Source organism: Python bivittatus, unplaced genomic scaffold, assembly GCF_059951505.1.
Source record: "Python bivittatus isolate LINGU-HERP-01145 unplaced genomic scaffold, Pbiv_v1 ctg000700_np1212, whole genome shotgun sequence".
In the NCBI taxonomy this organism is placed as follows: Eukaryota; Metazoa; Chordata; class Lepidosauria; order Squamata; family Pythonidae; genus Python; species Python bivittatus.
The window spans coordinates 3006883-3025924 of record NW_028277098.1 but is presented as its reverse complement, the minus strand read 5'-3'; the positions used below and the strand labels follow the sequence as shown (position 1 = coordinate 3025924).

At 37.8% G+C, this 19042-nt stretch overlaps 1 protein-coding gene across 9 annotated transcripts in view; it reads right to left on the bottom strand.

The window, feature by feature from the left end:
• PRRC2C (proline rich coiled-coil 2C) overlaps nucleotides 1-19042 on the bottom strand; it is an 86168-nt gene that overhangs the window by 43581 nt on the left and 23545 nt on the right. For all 9 annotated transcript variants that reach the window (XM_025170216.2, XM_007433747.4, XM_088128459.1 and 6 more), the window contains exons 6-16: nucleotides 18683-18927; nucleotides 12180-12259; nucleotides 11528-11661; nucleotides 11353-11440; nucleotides 10612-10726; nucleotides 9620-9697; nucleotides 8349-8895; nucleotides 7586-7746; nucleotides 6838-7084; nucleotides 5972-6185; nucleotides 2645-5014 (exon numbers count right to left, since the gene is read on the bottom strand). In XM_025170216.2, coding sequence (XP_025025984.2) covers nucleotides 2645-5014; nucleotides 5972-6185; nucleotides 6838-7084; nucleotides 7586-7746; nucleotides 8349-8895; nucleotides 9620-9697; nucleotides 10612-10726; nucleotides 11353-11440; nucleotides 11528-11661; nucleotides 12180-12259; nucleotides 18683-18927 — 4279 coding nt within the window. The remainder of the gene's footprint in view (nucleotides 1-2644; nucleotides 5015-5971; nucleotides 6186-6837; nucleotides 7085-7585; nucleotides 7747-8348; nucleotides 8896-9619; nucleotides 9698-10611; nucleotides 10727-11352; nucleotides 11441-11527; nucleotides 11662-12179; nucleotides 12260-18682; nucleotides 18928-19042) is intronic.

Sequence of the window (19042 nt, the reverse complement as noted above, 5' to 3'; positions counted from 1 at the left end):
ACTGCAGAAGGGATCAATGTGGCACCCAAATGCCCTCCATTGGTACTCCAAGAATAATCAGGTTCTTGTCTTTGACTGACAGACTGCCTTTCTCCCATGTGCCTGGAGTTGGGAAATAAATGGTGATGGTTCTGAGGAATATTGGACATGGTCCATTACTGCCCTTTTGACGCAAAAGAATGGTGCTATTGTTTCCTTAATGTAGAACTCACATAAACTCAGAGAAACAAATCTGTGGAAAAAGTGTTCCTGGTTGGCTGAAGTAACTTCCTTATACACTTCACATAATTCCCTGTCTTCCTAGCATCTTGGCTCAATCCTAGTTCTTGCTGATCAATGCCTTACTACTATAAAGCTCTAATGCTTTGAATCTCTCCAGCCAGAATTATTTCAACCAACAAGATCATCCTGAGAAAACTGCAGCCCTATCTCAGATAGGTTTTGGCAGCTGCTGCCAGGGGATGCTGCTTTTCCGTTGAAGCACTTACTCTCTGGAACAGCTTCCCTGTTGACATCTGACTCTTAGACAACATTAAAAGCAAAACAAACACTGAAGATAGAGCTCTTCCACAGGGCTTTTCCTTAGTGTATGGATGCCATCTGTTTTTTTGTTATTATTAGACATCTTAAATGGTTAACAAACTCTTCAGCCTAGGACTCATATTTAAACCTACTGCAGATGTTTTAATACTCAATTTGTTTGAATCCTGTTACTGTGGATGTCTTACTGCTTGTTACTGTGGATTTATGTTTTTCTGAAAACTGCTCTGAGTCAATTCTTTGAAATTGGGTCCAACATTTTTCTACAAAAGGAAAAACTTCAGAAAAATGAGGGGTCTGATAAAAACAGACTACAAAGAAAAGTTAAGAGGGTTAAACCTCTTCATAATGTCTGAAGGTTAACTAAAAATAATTGAAGTTCAACCATATTCCACCACATGAGAAAGGGTCACTAACTTGGATGGTTTTAAAAGAGGACTGGAGGACAGGTCTATCAAGAGCTATTAGTTCTGAGAGTTAATGCCACCTCTGGCTTGGGTATATCTGGTTCAATACTGTGAGAAAAAACAATGGTCTAAGATGGCATCTGGCCTGATTGGTTATGTTTTTAAGGGATAGAAGTTGATTACAAACTGTATGAATCAGCAGAGCGATATGGCTGCAAAAAAAACAAACAAACCAAATGCAGTTTTAGATTTTGTCTACAGAAGTATAATCTTCAAATCACAGGAAGTATTAGTTCCACGTGGTTCTGAATTAGTCAGACCTTACTCTGATACTGTGTTTAATTCTGGGCACCACAGTTCATAGAAGACTAAGGGAGGATATGATAGGTAACACTCTGAAGAAGTGTTATACAGGAATAAGTCAAGATCTGATCTCTATCACACCAGCATGCATGAGACAGAATTCAAGTTGCATGAAGATAGATTCAAACTGAACATGAGAAAACATTTCCTAATCATAAAAGCAATTGACAGCAGTACCAACTATCCAGAAAGATGGTGGGCTTACTCTGTCTGATGTGTTCAGTGAAGCCTAACCTGACATCTACCTGGGATGTTTTAATATTATAACTGAGATGATGGATATGTTGCACAATGTTTCAATTTAGAAATCTGTACCAACCAGGGGTTATACTTGATGTTTAAGAATTTCTGCCATTATAATTCTGTCTCCTCTTTCCTTCCATCTTCATAGAGAGAGAAGTGGCAGAGCAAAATGTGGTAGTGAGTGGGTAGAAAACACAATGGCTGGAAAGGAGATAGCTGCAAGGAAGTGAGGATGCCCTAAGAGTCACATCTACTTTCCCCTCCCAGTGGACCACCTGCAGCCCAGAAACTACACTTTTTACACTAGTGTTCAACTAGGCTGACAGTAACGAAGTTTTTTACAGAAATCACTAGAACACTGTGAAGATGTTCTATCCTATTTCAAGTAAACTATATTATCTATTTTTAACTAGACAGCCAAAAAATTACCTGTTTTATCTCCCTTCTCACATATAAACTTTTAAAATGACTCTAGACCTATTTTCAAGAGTTCTATACAAGTGATCAGATATTATCAGGCATTGTCAGCTCTTGATTTCCAAGAAACCATGACAAGAAAAACTGAGAGAGGAGGAATTATCCTGCCCATTTTTGATTCTGCCTTTGTCTGTAATACATGTATCTCTTCCCCCATCAATTCCCCCTCCCTCCTGGAAATATGCCCTGCAACAACAACTATTTCCCCATTCCAATCTTTTAAGTGGAAGAAGTAACTCTCAGAGCTATGCAATACTACAGATTCAGTTAAAAAAAAGAGCTAGAATGCATGAAAATGTGAACACAGCATGTCTATGACTCATTAGACTCAGCAACATCTATTCTTAGGATTGTGCAGCTCTGTGTTGAGAATTCCACTGCAACTGTACAACCTGGGAAACAGAAGTGGCTGCTTTAATGAGTTGCAGTGAAGTGCTGCATTCATGCTCCTGCATGTTCTGAAACACTTATGAATCAAATCTGAAGCATTAACTTCTCTTCATATTATTTTTAAAAATCATTTAAAATTCCAGCAAAGTAAAATTGTAACTTTTTATTTTAATGGCTTTTATTTGAAGCCTTCTACATTAGGTTCTTGTAGCAAACACACTTACCCCCTTTTCCCAGGTCTTATTGGAGGGCCGCTTCTCCTTTCATTTCTTGGCCCTGAAAAGTTTCGTCCGGATTTGGATGGGCCACTATTGCCACGGCGATTCTGCCGATCAATCCCAGGTCTCTGACTGGAAAAACTTCTCTTAGCTATTTCTCTTTTGGGAATTAATGTGTTTTCTCCTGTCTTAACAGCTCCCTGTGCTGTGATGTCTGCTAATTTTTTTTCATCCCTCTCACGTCTCTCATTGAAATCACTACTTTCTGAAGCGGTTTCCCACTCTTCATTTGCCTGGTCTGAAGAGTTTTGATTGGACAAGTCAGGTGTTTTACTTCCTGAAACCTCCAAAGTAGTGCTTGGCTGCTCATTAACAGCATTACTCACTGCCACACTTGATGATGAACTGGTTGTGACTTCAATTATTTTTGATGCTGCCTCTCTTTCTTTTAAACGTCTAAAGCGTGGTGGCTTATCTTGCCTGGGAGGTCGTGCAGGCCTTTGTCTTCGTGGTCGTTCCCTTACAGGATCAAATTTCCTTTCAAATTTTGCAGGAGGTCTTTTATCCAACTGTATAGGGCCATAATGCTCATGCCTTCGTTGTGGTTCTCCATCTTCAACTTTGGAGGTTTCCGTTTGCCTTGGGTTCCACTGATTCTCTCTGTATCCTGGTCTCCTAAGAATAGATGGTCGAGGTGGGCGGCCAACTGGATCTCTTCCACCACGCCTAAACATCCCTCCTCTGCCACGTCTAGAAGGTTCTCCTTTAGGAAGAAAACCTGGTTTGGTCTTATTCTCATCTTCCCTTACATATGTTTTATCTACAACTCTATGGTCCCCTCGAATGTTATTTTCAGGTTTGAAAGATAACAGGGCTTTTGAAGGTTTTTTAACATCTACCCTTTCTTCTCTCTTTGTGTGTTTGCCTTTGCTTAAGCTGTCCTTGTCTGAAAGAAGAGTGTCACTTGCACTTTCATGTACTTCACTGTCAGAGTCAGTTTCTGAGCCTCTTTGTCTTCGCCGTTTTGGAACAACTTCAAAATCAGAGCTCTCACTACGGGTTTCACTCTCCTCTCTCTGCCTAAGAGGACCAGAAGGGACATGTTCTACTCTAGGTTTAGTATCTCGGTAATGTGGATAGTCTCTATTGTGACCTCTCCCACCTCGACCCCTGCCTCCATAAGAACCTCTATAGCTGCGCCCCCTAGAGTAATATTCTCCACGCCCTCTCCCTCTGTATCCTTGGTCTGGGAACCAGTCCCTAGCTTCTTTCCAGTATGTTCTGGGAGATAATCCAGGTTCTCTTTTTACTGGTCTGGTTTCAATACCAGGTCTTTCTACAGTTCGTTCTTTGTTAATTACTTTTTCTGGCTGTTTTTCTTCCTTTATACTGACAGGTTGTTGAACCGATAACTGTTGTACAGTAAGTGGTGGAGCCTCAACTGCAGTTTGTGGACTGACTGGCTGGGGAACTGAAGGTGGAGGTGTTTGGATTGCAGCTGGCTGCTGAGATACAGGAAGTACTGCTGCTGCCTGCTGCACAATGAGAGGCTGCTGAACAGCAGGTGTAATTATAGATTCCGTGGGGCTGTCTGTACACTCTGAAGCTTGTAATGTGTTTTGCAATATTTTCTTGCCATCTGTAGTGGTCTTCTCTGGTTCTAACCTGGAAATTAGCATCTGAGGCTGCTCCCTTTTCTCAATTTTGCTGACTCTCTCATTTGTCAATCTTTCTCCCTCTCTTTCTCTCTTCTGTTCACGTTCTTCTCTTTGTTCACGCTCTTCTTTCATATCACGAAGAATAGGCTTTTTAATAGGACCAGATCTTCTCACTGGCCTGTCACTACCTTCCTCTCTTCTGCCGTACCCTGGCCTTGGACCCCACCTAGTTTCAGATTTAGGTTTAAAAGACTTTTCAGGTTTTGGTCCCTCTGACAACCTACTAGTTGTAAACCCCTCCTTTTTTTGCTTGCTGTCCACTCTTTCAAGCAGCGGTTCTTTTGTTTCAGTGTGTCTGTTGTTTAATTTTGGAACATTTGCCTGTGTATCACTCCCTGGCTCTTCTGACTTCAGAGAATGAGTTGATCCATGAGAAATGCTCTTTTTCAGAGAAGAATTACTCTCTTCTATAGGCACCTGCTCTTCTTTGGAGCTTTCTGAAACATTTCCTGCAGTTACTTCAAAACTTACTGTTGGTGGACATGTGTCTGATTGATGAGGCTGTGTATTTTCTAAAGATCTGTTTGAAGTCTGCTGTATGTTCACATCCTCAGATTCTTTGAAGAAGTCTGTCTTTATATGGGGGTCCAACTGATTTTCTTCTCCTGTGTATACCGCTTGAACAGTTATTTGCTCTTGATCCAAAAGTTCCTCAGACCTAGAGGAAACAAGCCACATTTTCAGCTGAAGACTTATCAATCTTCCTAAACAATATTAAACATAAAGGCATGTTTAAAATGTGGGTTATTTGTTGCATACTCAAAGATATCTATTGGTAACCCAATTAGTTCTGGAGATACTTTTTTGGGGTTGTGATAGAGATTTTCAACATTTTGAATAATCATACCTAAAAATACAGTAAACCTCACAAGTAACCCAGTGGATAGATATTTGGAAGAAACTGAAATAGCTGCTAAAATGAATATAAATCTATGTATGCAGGTAGTCCTCATTTAGCAACTGCCTCATTTAGCGACCATTCAGAGTTATGATGGTGATGAAAAAGTAACTTTACATCCAATCCTCACATTTATAACCTTTGCAAGTCTGTAAAGCAAAGGAAAGCTGAAGTAAGATCGTAAGCAGAGTCATGGATTCACTTAATGACCGCTTCGCTTAACGAGTGAATTGCTGTCCCAACTGTGGTTGCTAAACGAGGACTACCTGTATATAGTAAGAGTTTTAAATTTAGTTCATGACTGAACTATTTATAGATGTCCTTTACATCTTATAGCTACATTCAGGGTCAAACTAGACAGGAGGGAGATGTGTGGACAATCTTTTATGAATTTTGTTTTTTTGTTTTTAAATGGAAAACAGTCAAGGAATCTACAATGCAAAAAGGAAGGGCAATGTCTCAGCTCTTTCACTGCCAAATATCCATCTGTTAATTCTAGTAGTTTAATGGAGCTGTAATTGCATTTACATTTTTCTATTACTTATCCAAGAGAGACAACTGTCCTGAAGAATATAGTTATTTCTAAGAAGAAGCATGAATTAGTAAAATTATGTTGATCCTTTTACATTATTGGAAATTATAGATATGCCTGAATGTACACGATGCCAGCACTATAGAAAAGAAAGCCACACTATACACAAAAACTGCAAGGATTACCTTATATCAACAGTTTCTTCGAGGATTTTGGGGGAGGTACTAGTCTGTTGAGGATCTGTGTGAGCATACGGTTCTGACCCCCACATCATACGTGATTCTGTCAGTGGTATGGCATGTTCCCTCGCTGATCGACTAACATGATCAAAAGAATCTGAACCAGTTCCTGTCCCCTCTATCTGATCCCTTCTCAGAAGTGGTTTAGGAGGTATAATTCCTGAAAAGGAGATAATCAAATTAAGATGCATAAATGCTAGGATTTGCATCTAATACCTTTAGCAAAGAAGTGTAAAATTATCAGCCCTTCGAGGTAGACCAGACTAGGAAACCAAAGTTATGAATCCTGCTACTACTTTTATTATAAGGTTACAGTAACAGAATCTTGCAAGTCTGAATGTGCCCCCCCCATTTATTTACAAGAGAACTAGGGAGGGTCATGCTTTCTCAAATGACATTTCTGCCTCGGCCTCAAATTTCTTTTGTCTGACTGTTGTCTAGGCTGCAGTTCTTCCTCCTGTTCCTCAAGGTTACTCTTACAGCCCATTACATACACTGAAAAACTGTCTATACAATTTATAAACAAGCATACATCCTTCAAATATACTTTGCTGTAGGACATATTTTCACAATTGAGGCATAGCCACAGAAGAGATGATATCCCTGGTAGCTATCCATTTATCCTCAAATAATGTCATTAGAGGAATGTTTCTAGTAATGACAGTAGCTTTCAACATATTTTCTTTGAAATAAGCAGCTCCTTGAAATGTCTAATCTCAGAACATTTAATTTGATGATCTGCAGTACAGACATTAAAATTACACCAAGGAAAAACTGGAGGAAAATGAAGTTCTATACAGTAAGAGTTATACCAGGATGCATAGGTGGCATATCCATAGCAGGTCTTCCTGACATCATTCTTGGATCCACGTAAGATTGCATCATGAGCCACCTTGGATCAAAGCCCATAGAAGCCAGATGTGGAGGGTGTGGTTGCATGGGTTGGTACAATGGTCTATGTGGTGGTGGGGGAACAGGACTGCTAGAAGGTTGTGATGGTGTAGATTGTGGTAAAACCCCTTGCTGCTGCTGTTGCCACTGCTGCTGCTTCATTTGCTCCTACAAAAAAGCAGATACAATCAGCTTTTCCTCTATACAGTTTCTTTCTTAGAAACCTCTGATATACTTAATTCACATTTTTTCAGTTACAATTGTTTTGGAATAGTATATATTTAATGTTCTTGGTGTCCAAACTTCCAACTCTTACTACGCTGGGAACTTTGGCAGCATTAACTAACTAAGGATGGATGGGATCAGATGGGATGGATAGATATCTCCTTAGTCATAGTTAATTTATACATTTACATATATAAATATGTAAATTCTGGTTGAAAATGGCACACAGATATAATCTACAGCTTAGGAAGAGCAATTAACATAAAATGCTGTACTAACTTTGGATCATGGAAACTATTACTTGTTCCATGGTGTCTTTATTCACTTATTTGACTCTGTAAATGAAACTGAATAAAATATGTACTACAAAGTACATGAATATAAGTATATATATAAAGTATAAATATAAAAGTATAAATATAAAGTATAAGATGAATGCATTACCTGTTGCCTCTGAAATCGTGGTGGCAACGATTTCTGAAACTGCTTTGAATAGCCAGAAGAAACGGCAGGACGAGGCTGAGCACCAGAATCAGGCTCACTTTCATGTGAATTGTCCCTTTCGTTCAGATTGCTTTCTTGCATGGTGGAAACAAGTTGATAATCTGTCCAAAGGCAAAGGTACAATTAGTGCCACATATGATTTAGGTCAAAGAATAACTAATAGACTTATGAGCAAAACAAAAGTATGTATTTTAGTCTTTTTAAAGAAGTTGTCACCAAAAGAGCTTACATCTCAAATTAGGCAAGCTTGTATTTAACCTAAGTATCAGTTTGCCTCTTCAACTTGTAAATGTTCATTGTAGATGTTCCAAATGAAAACTCTGCTGGCACATATGGGTGCTCTGCATATTGTTAGGTACTAAAACTGAGAAAATGTTTAAATTTATACTGTGGTTGACTTTCCAAGCATTGTTTTGCATGATTTCTATTTTAAATACATTTAAGAAGTGTGCTGTTCCTTATAAAATGCTATATGCCTACTTCAGGATGTCCAAAGCACTCAAGGGTAATGATCTGGCTGAGATTCCAGTATTCACAAACATACTGCTTGTTTCCAATGTGAGGTGTGGATCCTGTGCCTTCCCTGAGATATTGCTAAAACCCCAGCCAACTTGAATAAAGACAAGGAATGCTGAAACCTAAAGTACGACAATATCTGGAAGTAAAAACTTTGTTTTACATTAACAAAGGAATTGATACAGACCTCTCTCTTCCTCACTGATGCTTTCTTTTTCTTGTTTCTCTAATATCACTGGAGCAATGACAGACTCCTGAGACTCAGAAATTTCATCTTTAGGTTTGTCATCTGCTGTAGGTTTCTCTTCCACTTCTTCTTTCTCCTCTCTTTCTTTCTCCTTTTCTATTTCTTTTCCTTTTTCTTGGTTTTCTTTTTCGTTTATTTCCATGTCTATCAATTTTTCTTTCTCCTTTACAAAAGCTTTTTCCTTTTCCTTTTCAATGTCTTTTTCCTTGATCTTTTCTTTTTCTTTCAATGGATCTTCCCGGGTTGGTTTTGGTACACACCCAAATTTCTCATTTAAGCGTTTTAATTTCTCAGCACATGCAGCTTTTCTTTGCTCCTCCATTCTTCGTTCCTCTTCTTCTCGCCTTTTACGGGCTCGTTCTACCGATGCAGATATTTCTGTTTGCTGTCTTCGCCTCTGCTTCCAAATCTCATCTTCATCTGGTACTGGCCTCGGAGGAAAGGAACCTTGTCTTCCTGGCCCTCCCATACGATCTGGAAGTGGATGCTATTTTTTTTAATTAAAAAAAAAGTAAACATCTAAACCAAAGTTATAAGATTAAATTCCCCTGCCTAAATGCATGAACAAAATGGCTCTTCAATTCTCTTAGTAACTCTGGAAGAGAGACTTCCAAGTACTTTGTCATATAATCTCAGGCCGGGTTTAATAAAAATAAGTAGTGCAAATTATAAATGGAAAAACATTCCTGTAGATTCTGGAATCCTACCTATTTTCATCAAAGAATCTCCAAAATGTACATACATTTAAGAACATTTTCAGAGTTAAGAGGTGCTTAAAATAATCCTTCTTCTGAAAAATAAAATGTTTGTTACCAAGAGCTTTATTATTTTGAACCCTGCACATGAATTAACTTTTAATTCCTTAGGCTTATTGACATCTAAAATTTAAGGAGTAGTGGTCTTAGCATATTGTATTCTAATTTTAATTTAAGATCAGAGTTTCAGCACAGCACTCAATGTAAAATAATTGAGTGCAATAAAAGAGGAAAAACTGATGCACAAATACATCCCATACATTCATTTTGGAGTTTAGCCTATGAATTCAGCAAAGGCATTTAAAGGAAAAAAACATGCAAAATCAGCTACTGGGGAATCTAACTATGAAGTTATTCCAACTGAGACTATCAACATTTTATTAAAAAAGAAAGTTAAAGGAATGTAAATATTAATATTGGATCAGAGATGATTTCTGTTAAACATTTTGATGATACCTGAAGAGCAGATTTTACATGAAGTCCAGAACTGCTTCTCTCAAGTACTGAAGGTTGTGATGGTAACAGTCCACGTCCCTATTAGATTAAAAAAAAAAAAAACTTGTGGATATTCTTATGAAATCAAAAAGCTGAATGAAACTAATTTAATCATTTCAAACTGGGCAGATTAAATTTTACTTAGAGGCAGATTGTAAAGGCAACAAAATTGAAATCTTTTCTCCAATATACATCAAGGAAATAAAATTTATCTATTTAAACGTATAAAATTATTTGTTTTTAAACATATGAAATTATTTGTCACTTTCAGCTTGATACTCTGGTATATAGAATATAATAAAAATTACACATACATATACTTCAAACAGAATTTACCAGTAGAATTTTAACACAACGAGAAAACCTAACTGATTTTAAACAGTAAAACCAAGAACAAGCAAACATAAATCAAAGGTCATGCCAAAAAGAAATATCTTGAGCTGGTGCCTAAAAAGCAGCAATGGAAATATCTCTCAAATCTGTGAGAAGACAACCATTTGTCCAAAAGAATGAAACATAATTTATATTAATCACATAAACTGATTAGACTTTAATTGATAATGAATAGAATTTAATTGGGAAATGATTGTCATTAGAATAAGCTTTATTTGGGTTATTCAAAGCTTTAAACATTTAATCAAGAATGTTTAATACTTTTGAGAGTATTAACCCTAAACATAACTGACTACTGATAACTTTACTGATCAATGGAGTAAGATCAGATTTAATTCCTCTTGGAAGAGAGAGGAAAAAATATTTTTTACTGCAAGTTTCTCAAACTAACAATAGATAGAAATGGAATTCTGTTTGCGACAGTAAATGCCACCTGTAGCATGAAAAGAATTGCAAATTCAGACATTTGGTATATGTGCTTATCTGAGGAAAAAAAATGTTTGGACCAATTTGTTCTTTAGGAACTATGTGGTGTCTAAAGAGATAGCAACAAGACATACCTGGTCAAACTGACTGCTTTTATTATATGTTCCTTTTGATCCAACTGATGGCAAAGGAGCAGATGATTTAGGCTCTTCTATATCTTTCTTGTCCAGATCTTTAGTAGATTCATTACTGCATAAAACACGTTAACAGAAACATACTTTGCATATAATTTTTATGTCAAACACATTTTAAAATCTTTGTACTAATTTCATAAATATTGCATTACTAAGGCAGCCCTGTCAAGGTTTATAAGTTAGCTGAAAATGGAACCATGAGCTAAAACCAAGGTAGAAAAACAAAGTGAACATAATGAGAAGCATACACAGATTACAATTATATTTATTTATGAGATGCATAGACTGCCTTTTATTCAGGAGGCTAAGGCAGCATACCTATTGTTCCCTCCTTCACAACAACGTTCCTGAGAAAGAGGTTAGGTTGAGAGAAGGTGACTGGCCCAAAGGCATTGAGTGAGCATCAGTGGCTGATGGACTAGAACCTGGGTCTCTCTACTCCTAGTCCAACACCTTAATTGCTATACCACACTAGTTCTCAAATGCTATGAATTAGACTAGATGGATAACAGTGACATGCTCAAAATTACTTAGCAAATTTAAGCACTACAGCTAAACAGATATTTATACCCGGTAGGTAGCTATGTACTATATCACAATGGCAAACTGATGCAAACATTATACATTATACAACTCAAAGACTAGGAGATGATTTTTATATTTTCTGTATCAATACATTACCTGCTTTCCTGTTCTTTCTGATTACTTCCCTGGTCATCATCATCACTGAAGTTCAACTGTTCAGTATAATCTACTTCACTTTGAGCTCCTAAAGTAACAAATTGGAGATTAGAATAGTGAATACTTTTTTCTGTATACAATTTTAGTTCAAGGTTTATAAGATCCATATGCTTACCAGCCCAGCCCTCATCCGCTTCAGCATCTAAATTATCAAATTTATCAAGTTCTTTGAGTTCATTGGCACTTAGGATGGATGGACGTTCTACAGTTTCTGAGTTCCATGAAGAAGGCCCCCTTCCCCTTGGGCCTCTAGAAAAAGAAGAAATATGTATCACATTTGGATTTAAACCTCAGAAATTGATGCTTAGGTTAGTTAACAAATGAGACAAATTACGCTATTAGATTGGATTACTTTCATACAGCATGTTCAAGCAGAGATTGGACAGCAATCTATTGGGGAATGCTTTAATCTGAGTTCTTGCATGGAGCAGGGAGTCAGACCTCAGTGGCCTAAATAGACCCTTCCAATTTAATGGTTATATGATTAATTTAACTCAATACTGAAAAATACTCTAAATTTTTAAATTACTAGAAACTAAAATCAAATTTAAGAAGTCAGGTGGAGAAAAAGCTAAAATCCTTGGTGCCAGCATATACATTTTTAAATGTCTAGGATCCTCTTAGCCTGCTTATACATTTCAGCCATATAATGTACTGTAAATGCACAATGTATAACGTTCTGACTTTAAACATTAAGCAAATCTAGTTCTACTATCAAATGCAAACTAATTTTGGAACAAAGCAAGCAAAGCAATTGGCTTTCTCACCTGTTGCTCTCAGGTGGGGCAGGAAATCTGCTGGGACCTGCCATTGGTGGATATGCTAGTTTAGGGTACTGATTAAGCATCTAAAGAAAAAGAAACTAGATCTGTAAGAACTACATTTATATGGCAGGCATACATAAAGATACATTATAGGAATATATAAATGCCATGCATAATGCCAACTGTAACCAAAGCAATGATAAATAGGCTCTTGTATAAAAATTATTAAACTTAAAGCTATTTAAGACTTTAAAAGGTTGAGTTTACTGAATTTATATAGCGAAATTATGCAAAAGTATATCATCTTGAAATTCTGTGGTTCCTCTAAGCATGTATTTTGCATTTCACACTATTTCACACTATTTTGGCTATATTTAAACAATTACACATCACCTTATCAAGAAGAAAGAGGATTAATAATTAGTTAGCACATACAGTCCCTTTGGTGATCCCTTCACACTTTCAGCTGAATCAGAAGAGACTGATAAATCATAGGTTCCCAAGGTGAATAAAATGGGAAACAAGAATCACCAGCTTAAGAAAGTATCAGGATGTTAAACCACAGTATGAAGCTGATTTTGTATTTTTGCCTGTTCTGAGGTTTGATTATTTTCCTGACATGTTTGGTCCAGTGAAATACTTTGCAGAAGTATGATTAATTGAAATATTTCTATCATAACTGCTCAGTCAACCAGGGAAGGAACACACGGGCTGTCTGTATGAGCAAAATAACTACTCATATCTTAGAATATTAAGCTAAGAAACAAAAGTCAGAATTTGCTAGAAACATGAATAGTTTCTGGCTTAATACTCTTTACAGGCTAACTGCAATTAATACAACTGAAGAACATTTCTGATATCTCATGCAGCCAAATTATAAATCATAATAGATTAAGAGCTCCAAAACAGCCTGCTCTATTTTCTTAATGAAGTTTTAAAGCAAACTATGACAATTAAGACAAAAACAAAATGTTATCAATTATTGCAAAGATGCACAGACTTTGTTCTTGGGTAGAAATGAAAAGTTGCAGAAAAAGATAGATTGGTTTCTTCTTGTTGACTTCTGATCTAGTGGTTGGAGGATCTGTTCTGTCCTTTACTAAGCCTCAAAATAATGGGCATGAGCTAGACATTGGAGGCAATTTATACATTCATGTATTTCAATTTTTCCAAAATTTTAGTTTTTTTACTACAACCCCCCCCCCCCCAAAAGCCTGTTTTCCCCCAATGATTCAAAATCAATAGAAATGTTATAGTTCTATTCTTGAGTCAAAATTTCTTCAGTTTTGACTTGGAAGGCAGAGTACTCAGTTACAGAGGGATCTGATGAGGTAGCCACAAAGTGGAGAAGATATCTAATCAGGAGCTAGATGTCTCTGTTCATTTCTTCTTAGTTTATTTCAGATAATACCTGCTAAAGATAGGATTTCAGATCCCCTGTGCTATGTTCTGATTTAAGAAAATTACACTGCCACATTATCAAATAGATGAATATACAGTAGAGTCTCGCTTATCCGACATAAACGGGCCGGCAGAACATCGGATAAGCGAAAATGTCGGATAATAGGGAGGAATTAAGAAAAAGCCTATTAAATGTCAAATTACGTTATAATTTTACAAATTAAGCACCTAAACATCACGTTTTACAACAAATCAACAGGAACAAAAAACCAATTCAATACACGGTGACGTTATACAGTAATTTATTTACAAATTTAGCACCAAAACATCGTAATGTATTGAAAACTTATTGAAGTTAACATTAAAAATTGACTACAAATAAATATAGAATTGCATAAAATGAACTTACAGTAACAGCACTGTTGGAAGTTAAATCCATAAAAAGTTCAGTCCTGTGATCATTTAAAAAAATTTGTGATCCTAGTCTGCTTTCCCGACGATTGCCGTTTCTACGCTGCCAAGTCTCGCCATCTTTGCAGCATCATTATGTCAATCCCCATAGCTGCTTCTTGTTGCTCAACGTATTTCATGGCGGTTTCTAGAGCCTTAACTCCATCATTATGCAAGATTCTGAGAGGCTCAACAGTTGATGCTTGATCATCAATTTCGTTGCCATTGCTATTGACAAGAGCAACAATTTCTTCATCAGTTATTTCATACTGATTTTCGTTCATCCAACTTTCAACTTCTTGCGAAGATGCATCCTCACATCCAGGGATACGTTGGACTAAGGGTAGTATGCTTTCTTCGGCTTCATCTGTGCTTTCCGTTTCCATAATTTCATCTTCATCTTCACCTAACAGCTTCTTCCATGATTTGGCAATTGTTGGAGCCCTAACATCAGCCCAGGCCCTTGCAACCCAATAAGCAACATCCTTTACATTGATGCGTTTCAATTTTTCAATCATGTCTTGCCCTTCTTCAATTTCTTCTATCATTGTCGACAGTAGCTTCCTGCGATAGTTCCTTTTTAGCGTTTCCAAATGCCCTGATCCATCAGTTGGCATATGGCGCTTACATTAGGTGGCAGAAACATAGCCTTAATGTCCCCATCTTGAAGCTCCTCTGCATCAGGGGGCGTCGGGGCGTTGTCTACCAACAAAATTGCTTTTCTGGGGAGGTCGTTTTCTTTCAAAAATTTCTCTGTGGAAGGAATGAATTCCTTAAAAAACCAATCTTTGAAAATTTCACTGGTCATCCATGCACTTTTTTGATTGTACTATTTTACAGGAAGAGTGTTTTTTGAAATTGTTTTAAAGGCTCTTGGATTTTTGGACTTCCCAATCATTGCGAGGTCCATTTTGTGGTTTGCTGTAGCATTGCTGCATGCTAAAATTGTCAGTCTTTCTTTACTACGCTTATAGCCAGGGGCTGCTGCTTCAGTTCTGGCTGCAAGACTCTTACTAGGTAACATTTTGTAATTAAGGCCTGACTCGTCACAATTAAATATTTGATCACCTGTTAGGCTTTCAGTTTCAATAAAGTCTTGAAACTTTTTCTTGAATGCCTCCATTTCTTGAAAATTTGATGACAGTTTCTCACCACAAACACTTAACTGACGGATTCCATAATGTTTCTTCCATCTGTCGAGCCAACCAACGCTTGCTGTAAACTCTGGGTCCCCTTCATTAAATTCATTTTGAAAATGCAACGCCTTTTGCTGTAAAATAGGCCCTGAAATAGGCACACCTTTGTCTCTGAACTGTGTAAACCAAACGTACAAAGCCTCGCTTTTTCATAGTCACACTTTTTCATCGTTTTTCTCTCTTTTAGTGCACCATCCGTAACTCTCGAGGAACACCATTTTTCTATCTCCAATTGTTTCCTTTTCCAGTCTCCTACTGTTACCCGTCCGATGCCATAGTCGTCAGCTACCTTTTGCATCGTCCCTTTGTCCAGTCTCTTGATTGCCTCAAGTTTTTGTTCCACTGACACAACAACTTTCTTTTCGTCGCCATACTCGTGTAAATTTCAGTAAAAACTGCTTCACAACACAACTACGTTACTTACGTTAACACGCACGTAAACACTGCACAGTAACACACAGTAAACCAATCCACATACAATAACAAACTGCACTGAGCGACCATTAGGAATGGTGAGACATGACCGACACATGAGTCATAGGCTAGATGCGCGCGCCTGCTGCACCTGTTGCAATCGATTTTTGTGTTGGGGCGCCACACTGTCAGGAGCAACAAGAAAGAGTACACTCATACTCGCAAACAAGCGGCACACTTTTCTCGTCGCCGATTTATGAGTGTTGTTGTGTTTTTTTTTTTAGGGGTGTCGGATAAGATGGAATGTCGGATAAGCGAAGGTCGGTTAAACGAGACTCTACTGTATTATTTATTCCAGGAACTGGCAACTTGTTTAGCTTTCAGAGTTCCTGATAACTGGCCACTATTTTGGGATAGTGGAAATATTTAATTTCAAATATTTCAAAGACATCAAGTTGCCTATTACTGGACCAGTGAAAAAATCCATAGTTAGGATATCACTTACTGATTTCATGTAACATGCTAAGCCAGAAGATATGATTTACAAATCACAGTGGACTGGGTTCACATAATACATCAAGTTAAAATCAAACCACATTATGACTTAGAACAATATGTGAAACCAGTCTCATTGACAAAATCCCCAGAGATTCTGTTTAAAAATTATTATTGCTATGATTATTATATGGAGAAGTTTTTTTAAAAGGTTTAAGAGCATAAGGCACTATTTCTAACCCAAATCCACCAAAAATGTATTATTCCTTCAAGGTTCTGTCTTCCCACTTAGGAGGAATATGAGGAATCCCCTATGTTCTGATTAAAGCTGGATGGGGAGGAGAGAATGCTAGGTAGCAGGAAAAGCAGCAGAGCAAACTGACGAGCTATTCTGGACCAGAGCCTGCTGTCAGTGAGAAACCCTGAGAGGACGAAACTATGTGAGAGGCCTGCAACTGGACTATGGCTGCGGCAGCCAGTGATTATACATCTCACTGCCTGCCCCTGAAGCAACCTGCATACTACCCCATTCAATTTAGTTCAAGTGACCAGGTTTCACTCTTCAACTAGTGCAGTGTGATGGGTATCTAGAAGCGTGGGTATAAGAAAATTCTATGTTGGTCTTTTGAACTATGGGTATATATGCATTTGTGCATGCCTCTTATGCATGATGTGAGCTTCAAGGTGCATTTAGAAAAAATGAAAAAAAAAACCCAATATGCACTGGTTTGATTGCTGATTGTATGGCCTGTATTAGTACATTTTGCTCATAGCTGTAAATGTTGATATTACTGTTAGCAGAGCCTAGTAAAATAGTAAGTGGTGAGTGCTGGTTTTTTTTTATTTGTTGTGTAATGGTAACACACACTATCCATGCAATTAAGCAGGAACAGCCCCAGTTTTGAAACCAGCACAACTTCTTCCCATCCTGCCCATGAAACATTTGCAAACATTTAAAGAAATCCTGTATTATCACAGCAATGGAAGTGCAGTAGTTAACAATTAATGTTAATTGAAGAATAGGTACTAAATAACTATGCCTTTGAACTGTGGTGCTGGAGAAGACTCTTGAGAGTCCCCTGGACTGCTAGGAGGTCAAACCAGTCAATCTTAAAGGAAATCAACCCTGATTGCTCATTGGAAGGATTGATAATGAAGCTCAAGCTCAGATACTTTGGTCACCTAATGCGAAGAGAGATCTCTTTGGAGAAGACCCTGATGCTGGGAAAGATTGAAGGCAAAAGGAGAAGAGGACGGCAGAGGATGAGATGGTTAGATAGCATCACTGAAGCAATGAGCATGAAACTGAGCAAACTCAGGGAGGCAGTGAAGGATCGGGAGGCCTGGCGCAATATGGTTCATGGGGTCACGAAGAGTCGGACACGACTTAATGACTAAACAACAACTAAATAACTGCTAATTGAAGATTAGTTTTTTGTTCTTTTGGTTGGTCTGCAGTAAGAATGTTGAATTTTCTCTTCTATCAAAGCTATTTGGGACTTCAAGGTACAGTGGTACCTCGGTTCACGAACTTAATTCATTCCGTGACTCTGGTCGCGAACCGAATTGGTCCTGAACCGAATCAAATTTCCCCATAAGGTTCAATGTAATTACGGTTAATCCGTTCTGAACCATGTTTTTTTTTTTAAAACTGCAAAAATATGACACAAAGTACAGCATGAAGAGAGAGAAAGCTAACTTTGCTTGATGCAACTTCTGGCGTGGAGGACAGGAAGGCGGGTGGGGAGAAGGATATTGCTTGGAGGGAGAGTCCCCCTCCCTACAGGAAGCCGCGATGTGTCACGGGAGGGAAAATGGCCGCAGATTCTGTTCATAACCTGATCCGGCGTTCACGAACGGAGGCAAAATTTTGCGAACGGAGCTGTTCGTGAACCGAATTGTTCGTGAACAGAAGCGTTCGTGAACCGAGGTACCACTATATGTTTTTATTATTTTTATTTTTTCCTTCTTCTACTTGGTTAAATGATAGCAATCAGCATCTATCTATACTAGTGGCCCTGGGGTAAAAAATAGGGGAGCAAGGGACTTGTTCTGATTTCCCATTATTTGTGATGACCAAAACACTTGAAAAGTTTTGAGTTTTGTTTCAAGAAAAAAACAGTACTGAAACTATTTTGAGTTTTCTTTCCTTGGAATGACCTAACTTAGAATGTTTGGGGGGGGGAGGTACTCCATTCCGGGGGGAAATAAAGGGATTTTTTTTGGTTTCATGCATGCCCCAGATGGTGTTCCTGTTTCAATTAATCTGATAACACACCAATAGGTAGCTTTTGAATCCTAAGGCTGTAAGAATTCTTTCTCAAAACTTTTATGTTTTGTAAGGTTCTTAAAAAAAGCTTGTTATTGCTTTACCTTCTCTAGTGCTTAAATATAATCTAAATCCATGCCAGAAATGGGAGAGACTTACTAGCAAACAAGCCATACGGCTATCTGCTCTATAGGAACCATTTGTCCTCCACATTCCACTTTCTTTATAACATGACCCCTGCAAGTGAAAGAAATTTTGCAAGAATTTGATCTCTGACTTACATATGGTGGTATCATTCCTCTATATTGAGGAAGGATCCCTGTCTGCTGCTGCTGGCCATTCATCTTGGGTGGGGGAGGCTGTGCTATTCGTATATCCTTCTTTTCTGTTATCTTAAGGACATCACTTTGTTCTGTTGGTCCAGGCACATTACCATCTTCTTGAATAAGAGGTTTTGCTTCTTGATCAGTTGGAGAGTTTGGGGAGTTTAAACTTCTGCCTCCACCTTCTCTCCAGCTAGCAACATCTGCATTGGAAAAGGGAACATAAAATTTCTGAAGTGCTGTACCAGTACAGTAACCAGTTTTATTTTCCTCTTCCAAAAAATCACAACATTTCCACTGACTGAAAAGAGTTGAAGC